Here is an 8,951-nt window from a genome sequence, read left to right as displayed (position 1 = left end):
TCTAACTCTCGCGTCAGTTTCATTTCCGACACCAAGGGTACAATCCCCGTCGAACTCAATAGCAGCCTTACATATTTTGGAGCCCACCGCGAGGGGATTGTTTTAACACCCCTTCGCACTTCGAATTAGATTCGCGGATCTATCTGGGTCCTCTAGTCTGACTCGATCAATACCCGGTCTCTAGACCACCCCTATTATAACTATTTCAAAATATTATCATCCTAACGCGCAGATTCACCTCGAGAAACAGCCACCTGCGCTGGCCCCCAAGAAGAACCGAAACCGTGCTAACACAGTTGACTCCCCATCTACTCTATCCTTAACACAACCATTGTCTCTCAGCCTTCTCCGAACGCCAGTCCGCCACCAATCAGTACAATCGAGCGCAGACACTTCCGAAGGACCATCTGAGTCTTCTCTTTCGGACGACGAAACCATAGGACCTTCTCCCCACACAAACCTTCTCTTCCCTGTCATCCCTCAACCAACGTTCATCCTCAGACCAGCCGTATTCGAGCCCGAAACTCCTCATCTCCCTGCCTCCAACGAAACCATCCCCCCTGCAAAATCACTCCCTCCTATACCTCCGCCAGACTCCCTTCGTGTACCCACAGCTCTACCCAACACTCTCACTCATAAAGCTGCCGCGTTCTCTAACGCCCCAGTTGTAGCTTCAGCCGCTCCGTTACCGACACTCCCCGCCCAAAATTCGACCTCTACGGTACCTCAGCCCCAACCTAATCCTTTTGCACACCACGTACCCACATCCTCATCCTCGTCAAAAATGTCCAACGCATCTAGAGGCATTAACGCAATGCCGGGTGCCAACTCCACCAAAGCCCCATCGTTCAATGGCGAGACCTCGGAACTACTGGAGTTCTTCGAGCTCTTCGAAGACTTAGCCGACGCTTGCACACTTACTCCCGCAGAAAAATGCAAGACAATCGTTCGATATGTGGATATTCAAACGAAACGCTTCTGGGTGACGTTAACGGGCTACGAAAGTAGAGATTTCTCCGTCTTTAAAGATAGTATTCTGGCCCAATACTCTGGTGCTGCCAAAGGCCAGCGTTATACTATACGGGATTTGGAGCGCATCGTAATCAGCAACGTCGACAACGATATCTCGACCGAAACGGAGCTCTTACAATATTACCGCCAATTTCGTCCCATAGCGCACTGGCTCGTTGCAAATGGCAAAATATCGACACGAGAACGCGACAGGTACTTCTGGCAGGGGTTACCAGCCACCACCCGACGGGCTATTGACAGACGCCTTGAGCTGAAGAACCCGGCTTATTCAAGAACGGAAGCCACAGACTTTGAAGAAGTACTCAAAGCTGGCCGATTCGTGTTCTCTGACGACGCCTTCGACGCTGATCTGAATGAGCCCATAGCTACCCGAATACGTACCATACGGGAAGGACGAACGACCCGAGTTAAGGTTCCAGTTCCATGGGATTCAGACGAAGAAGATGAGAGAAAGGACGCTAGGAAGGAGGTTCTGACCAAACGAGTAGCCTTTGCAGCACCCCCCGCCCCTCCAGTCAAATCTACCATCGACGAAGTGGAGGATCTTGCTCGAAAGATGCATGGATTAGATATTGGAGACGTGGCCTATTCCGGATGTTATACTCGTCTCGTCTGCCTCGCACCAGCAGCAGCACAGGCATGGGCACCTCCCAAATCGCGACAAACTCTCGCAAATTCCTCGACGACGCATGCCCTACCCTATCTCCCCCTCCCTCCCATTCACTCCCCCTCGAATTCCTTACCAAGTCCAAATGTTTCTTCTGCGGAGGGGCCCCACGTGATGCGCACTTGCGCAATTGCCGGAGAGTATTTACTGAGCAGGAAGAATTATCCGAGATGGGCCTTACTTTGCGTACCCCGATCGATCTCGTATACGACGATACGGGGATGAAACGTTCCAACAGGTGATCGATGCCAGATATGCCCCTGTACGCTCTTCCACCCCAGCTACAGGATCAAACTCTATCCCTGTAGAAACCTCTCGCCAAGAACTTAACCCTCCACCTCCGCCATCAGACATTCCTAGTTCGGCATTCGTCACCGAGTCCTATTTTCTGCAGTGCGATCCAGTAGTAGAGAACCACGCAGTGATAGTTACTATCGAGGAGGAAACAGAAGACCAGACAGCTTGAACGCTCGCTATAACGCGTTCCAAATCCAAAGCCGCAAAGGAAGGTGCCACAAATGTTCAGCCCACTAACCATTCGCCCGCCACGCGTTCTGTTTCAATCCCCACGGCCACATCCACCACGCGTTCAGCCTCAAACCCTACTTCCGTAACAACCCCTACCCCTCCAACATCCTCTGATATCGGCGAGAGCGCCAATGCTGAAGTAAGGAAAGAGCCAGCCTTCAGGTACGAATCGAGAGCAGCCGTACCTGACGCAGCAAAACGTCTCTACGAGACTATCCTCAACACCCCCATCCCTCACCTAACCATATCCGATCTTCTTTCAATAAGTCCGGACCTAAGAAAGGAAGCCGTTGACTATTCGCGCACCCAACGAGTGCCCACGATCGCCCCCATCCATCCTGAAAACGCGCTCACAACCAGCTTGACGAGTCCCCCTCCCTTGCAAATCGAGCATGCTACGCCACTACGAGAGATTAGTGTCATGTTGAATGGAACTCACTCCGAGCTTGGACTGTTGGACGAAGGATCGGAGATTGTCGTAATTCGTGAAGATGTTTGGAGGAAGACGAACGCACCCATCAACCAGAACGTAAGGATGCGCATGCAAACGGCTAACGGAGGGTCTCAAGAGATGGCTGGGTGTCTAGAAATGTTGGAAATAGATGTTGAGGGAATCAAAACCTGGGCTCATGCCTACGTCGTACCAGATGCCCCGTATCGTCTACTATTGGGTCGACCTTGGCAACGGCTGGTCCGTCTCTCCAAAGCTGAAGACACTGAAAATGTCCACGTCTCAGTACATGATCCCAGGGATCCGAATATAGTTCGCACAGTCAAAACCACCCCACGGCCTTGGCCTCACCCCTCCCTCGCATTAACAGCTTCAGTACTTGCTTCCGCTTTCTCCCCTCGAACCTTCTTCGCCGCTCTGTCCACCCTGCGCACTCCACCGACCAGTTCAACGGACATTTACCATGCTATCAAGCCGACCAGTTCAACGGACATTTACCATGCTATCAAACCGGCCAGCTCGACGGACATTTACCATGCTACCAGGCCTACCAGTTCGATGGACATATACCATGCTATCCCCACTTCTCGCCTCACCCTTTCCTCCCTCTCTGAATTCCTTCTCCAAGAGCATTTCGTCATCGACCCAGTACGCCGCTCCTTCGCCTACAAGAAAGTTGCCAATAAAGTCAGACCTGTCCCTACCACTATGCCCGCACATGCCCGCATCATTCGCAAATTTCCAGAGGATCCACTCCTTTCACTCCCTCCCCTTTCCCCAACTCCTTCAGGATTCACACCTGGTCAACGACTCACGAAGGAACGAATGAACGAGCTCGGTGTACTCCAAAACGAGTTCCTATGGCCGGAAGAACGAAAACTCGCGGCACAAATCCTAACCAACAACGAAGTAGCTCTCGCATGGGACGAGACGGAGAAAGGCCGCTTTCGCGACGACTACTTCCCTCCAGTTGTTATCCCCACCATCGAGCACATTCCCTGGACACACCGTCAGCCACCCATCCCACCCGGGATCAAGGAAGAAGTCGTCAAACTTATCAAGTCAAAGATAGCGTCGGGCGTCTATGAACCCTCGAACTCGTCATACCAATCCCGTTGGTTCTGCGTTGCGAAAAAGAACGGAACCATTCGCATAGTCCATGATCTCCAACAACTCAACTCCGTCACTGTCAAAGACGCAGCAACTATGCCTTACGTAGAGCTTTTTGCAGAACAATGTGCGGGACGCGCTATATATACAATGATGGACTTGTTCGTTGGGTTCGACCACCGCGCTCTCGCTGAAGAATCCCGTGATATCACCACCTTCCAAACTCCCCTCGGCACTTATCGTCTCACAGTCCTTCCCCAAGGTTGGACCGATTCTCCAGCGGTGTTCCAGAATGACGTGGCATTCATCCTTCAAGCCGAACTCGACGTCGCACCCAATTTCCAGGACGATGTGAACGTCCTCGGACCTCACACCCGTTACGAGACAAAAGACGGATCATTTGAGCTCATCCCCGAGAATGCCGGAATACGTAGATTCGTATGGGAGCACTGCGTAGACGTCAATCGAGTCCTGCACCGACTCAAGCACGCAGGTGCTACTGTTTCAGCAAAGAAGTTATTTTTGTGCGTACCTGAAGTCCTTGTCGTCGGACAGCTTTGCAATTACGACGGACGCATCCCGGACAAGACGAAGGTCTCAAAAATCAGGAATTGGCCTCCCTGCACAACTAGAACCGAAGTTCGTGCATTTCTCGGGACCGCAGGTACCGTTCGCAACTGGATTAGAGATTATGCTACCATCACTCGTCCGTTGACAAATCTCACCCGTGCTAACGTCGAATTCAATTGGGACACCTATGCCCAAAAAGCCATGGACACCATCAAAGACGCCATCACATGTTCTCCTGCTATTCGCCCCATTGATTACTCCTCCCCGCATGAAGTCATCTTAGCCGTAGATTCCTCGCACATAGCTTGCGGTTGGATCCTGTTTCAGCTCGATAGCGAGAACCGCCGGCGACCTGCAAGATTCGGGTCAATTACTTGGAACGAGCGAGAGTGTCGATATTCTCAAGCGAAAATTGAATTGTACGGACTCTTCAGAGCGCTCAAGGCAGCGAAAGTGTGGCTCATAGGACTCAAACGCTTCACTATCGAGGTAGACGCAAAGTATATTCGGGGCATGCTCAACAATCCCGATATTCAACCTAACGCCGCTGTCAATCGTTGGATCACCGGAATTTCCCTTTTTGACTTTACTCTTCGACACGTTCCTGGCAACAAACACGTTGCAGCAGATGGCTTATCCCGACGCCCCGCAGCACCTGAAGACGACGACGATGGAGAAGAGACGACAGAAGAAGTTGAAAAGTGGGTTGACGAGATACTGGGATGCGGGTTGTGGATAGCAAGGGAGGTTGATGAGGAATGGTTCACTGGAAGAGTTTTCAATGCCCTGGTCCTTACTTCGAGCTTGCACTCACTCGTTGAAATCCCTAGCAACGACAGCACTCGCCGCCTCGACAACGACCTTTCCACCATTCAGACTTATCTCGACACACTATCCTTTCCAGCTGACTTACCCATCAAGGATCAGAGACGCCTTCTCAAGCGCGCTCGACAGTTTTTCCTCCAGGGATCTCGCCTTTGGCGAAAGGAGCCATCAGGACGCAACCAGCTAGTCGTCTTCTTACCAGATCGATATCGCATCCTCAACGACACTCATGACAAACTCGGACACAAGGGTTTCTATGCCACGCGACGAACGATCGCAGATCGCGTTTGGTGGCCCTCTCTTGACACTGATCTCGCCTGGTACCTAAAAACATGCCACCAATGTCAAATTCGGTCCAACGAGAAGGTCATACTCCCTCCGACTGTCTCGATCCCGGCTCCTCTCTTCCGCAAAGCCTTCACCGACTCCATGTATATGCCAGCATCTCACGGATATTCGTACATCGTTCAAGCACGCTGTTCCTTGACGAATTGGCCAGAGTTTAGGATGTTGAGAAAAGAAACGGGACGCACCTTGGGTGCATTTATTTTTGAAGAGATCTTGTGTAGATGGGGAGGACTTGAGGAGATAGTAACCGATAACGGGACGCCCTTTGTCTCCGCGCTTGACTGGCTCGCCCAAAAGTATCACATTCGGCACATCCGGATCTCGGCATATAATTCGAAGGCCAACGGTGTTGTCGAACGCTCACACCGCACCATTCGCGACTCGCTTGTAAAAGCCTGCAACGGTGACATTACTGAATGGCCCACTCTAGCTCACCATGTCTTCTGGGCTGACCGAGTTACCACGCGGAAATCCACAGGTCACAGTCCGTTTTTCATGGCGCATGGCATTGAGCCTCTCCTTCCCTTCGACATCACCGAAGCCACCTTTCTCCTCCCTGATATCACATCTCAACTCTCCACCACTGAATTATTGGCCATACGCTGCCGGCAACTAGCCAAGCGAGATGACGACTTCGCTGACATGCACGCGCGTATACTCAAAAGTCGCTTTACATCCATCCGCAACTTCGAGCGTCGTTTCGCAAATACCATCCACGACTACGCATTCAAGCAAGGCGATCTCGTCCTTGTCCTCAATAAGAAGATTGAAGCGGCGTCAAACGCCAAATGCAAACCACGCTATTTCGGACCGATGGTCGTCATCTCACGTTCCCTAGGCAGCTCATATCGACTCGCAGAGCTCGACGGCAGTGTGTCCAAACTCAAATATGCTGCTTTTCGTCTCATACCATACCACCCTCGCTCCTCCTCCTCCATTGAAGTCACACAATTCATTGATCCTCACGCCCTTGCAGGAACAACGGACGAACAAAACTAGATGCGTTCATACTCTTCTACACTCTCGTTTTACTTGAACTTTTGCTATCTTACTATGCACTATTTTTTTTTTTTTTTTTTTTTTTTAGTTAAATCGTTGGTAGATCGACCGAGGGCGGTCGATATTCGAAGTAAGGAGGGGATGTAAGGATCGCATATCCTGTACACCCCGACTATACCTTCTCAACGAGACATAAGGACACGTGTCCAGTCAGCCATGTGACTCACTGATGCGAAGAAGCACTACGCTTCGCATCCGAGTCACGCGGATACATCCTCCTTTCTTACCTTCATGTTTCGTTATCGTCGACAACTAGATCGGTCCTTCACTCACCCTCATACGAAACCCTGGACATTCACAAACCCTTTCTCTCGTTAATTCGTCTCATTTTCACTCTATTGCCCTAAAAACAGTCAAGCCGCTACGAAACTTTCGTTATTCCTGTGCACGGCAAGCCACCTAATACCACCTTCATTCAAATATTTCGTACCCTCACTCATTCCCGCAGCTCTACCCTGTCAGGCGCAGCGCCACCTATTTTCCGTCTCACAAAAACCTTCAATCTCGTAACAGCGAGGACCCTTACACTCTCGCAACTTAAATACAACCATGTACATTTTTTTCAACAGAGAATCTTTATCTTCCCACTAGATGCACGCAGTCCATCCCTCTGAGAGTCCTCTACTCTGAATCCCGATCCGCTCGTTATCATACTCTCTCTAACTCTCGCGTCAGTTTCATTTCCGACACCAAGGGTACAATCCCCGTCGAACTCAATAGCAGCCTTACAGGTCTGTAGTTCTTTATTTCTGTGCGCTCATTTTTCTTATAGATGGGGCACATCCATCCCAGGGTGAAGTCTGTATTGTCATCGACGCCATGTTCCTGGATGTCGTTTATTACTAGTGTGAGAGTTTTGATTATGTTAAAGCTAGGTAGTTCTTTCTTTTGATCGTTGATGTGTTTTTCGTGTAGGTTTTTCCAGATCTCGTATGGGATTCCGTCTATTCCGGCGGCGCTACCTGCCTTTGAGGCATACAAGGCTTCCTGGATATGGTTTTCTTTTAGGAGGTTGTGTAGTGGTGAGTCGTCGTTCCATAGTTTCTGGGATTGCGGGATCTCGCTCATTGTGTTTTGTATTTCTGTTTGCCTCATTTCTGCTTCTTGTTCGGACATGTTGTCTTTTTGTAGGTTCTCGTGGTAAGATCGTGCTATTTCAGCCATCTGGTCGGAACGGGAGGCAAATCGGTTTTGGTTGGGTATCTTTAGTTTATATATTATGTCGCGAGGTGTCTTACTATTGTTGATTCTCGACCAGTATTTGCTCATGGTTTCACCCTTCGCTGCCCATTTCGCTTGTGAGTGTTGTTGTTTCTTTTTGAAACTCTTTTGTTCTAGGTGGTTTATCTCACTTTCGATCCAGGCTTTTTGTCGTCGGGTGTTTTCGTTGTTGTCTATGTCGTTGTTTGCTACCGTTCTTCGTAGGTCTTTTTCGAGTTGTTTGGTTCTTGTTCTGATTTTATTCAGGTGTTCTTTTGCTGTTATTTTTGCGAGCTGACGGATTTGTGATTTAAATTCCTCCCAAGTTCGCTGTGGGTTTTCTGATTGTGATCTTCGAATTTGTTGGTGGGTTATCTTTTGTTGTATTTGTTTTCCTGCTTTGCTGATGTTCTCAATGAGTTTTTGATCGTTTATCAGGCTTATTGGCCAGGACCAGCGGCCTTTTCCAACGAAAGGTGTGTCTGATGGAGCAAATCTTACGAGGACCATTCTGTGGTCCGTTGGTACGGCCGAGGTGCACGAGTCCCATCCAAATATGTTGCGTTCATGGTTTGGCGATGTGTATATGCGGTCTAGGCGTGAATGTGAGTTTGTATTGCTGTAAAATGTGAAGAGACGTGATGATGGGTTGTTAATTCGCCAGGTGTCTTGTATGTTGATCTGGAATCTTAGGTCTCGGAGGGCGTCTAGTGCCTGTTCGTTTTCAGGGCGGGCTGGGGCTCGGTCAAGTGCATCTTCTGTTATATTAAAGTCTCCCATCATGAAGTCTGGATTGGGTAGACATTTTTCTTGCCAGGTTCTTGATATTTTGTTCCAGAACTCAGCGTGTTGCGTGTGGTTGTTTGGGGCGTATATGTTGGCGATGGTCAGGTGTGTGTTATGCCATTTTGTTTTAAGTGCCAAGGCTCTGCCGGGGATGATTACTGTCGTTTCTAGTTCATTCGGGTTGAAGATTTCAGTGTTGATCACTACTGCTACCCCTGCCGAATTACCTGGGTGGTGTGGGTCTCTCGAGTTTATGACTTTGATTCTTCGTGAGTATAGTTCACTTATTCGTGTTTCGTGTTCAGGCAGTAGGTGCGTTTCTTGGACGCATAGTATGCCTATCTTTTTCTCTCTCATAATGTGTTGTATTGTTGA

The 8,951-nt window shown here is 49.7% G+C and overlaps 1 protein-coding gene across 1 annotated transcript; it reads right to left on the bottom strand.

The window, feature by feature from the left end:
* Positions 1–7,238: 7,238 nt before the first annotated feature.
* EDB93DRAFT_1094774 (uncharacterized protein) lies at positions 7,239–7,754 on the bottom strand (the record flags this gene model as incomplete). Its single annotated transcript, XM_041446633.1, has 1 exon — positions 7,239–7,754. One exon carries the CDS (start codon positions 7,752–7,754, stop codon positions 7,239–7,241), a length of 516 nt encoding a protein of 171 aa, XP_041302202.1.
* Between the last annotated feature and the right edge of the window lie 1,197 nt (positions 7,755–8,951).

Source organism: Suillus bovinus (genome assembly GCF_016758785.1).
Source record: "Suillus bovinus strain UH-Sbo-P2 chromosome Unknown EDB93scaffold_102, whole genome shotgun sequence".
Taxonomy (NCBI): Eukaryota; Fungi; Basidiomycota; class Agaricomycetes; order Boletales; family Suillaceae; genus Suillus; species Suillus bovinus.
This window is presented reverse-complemented; position numbering and strand designations above follow the sequence as displayed.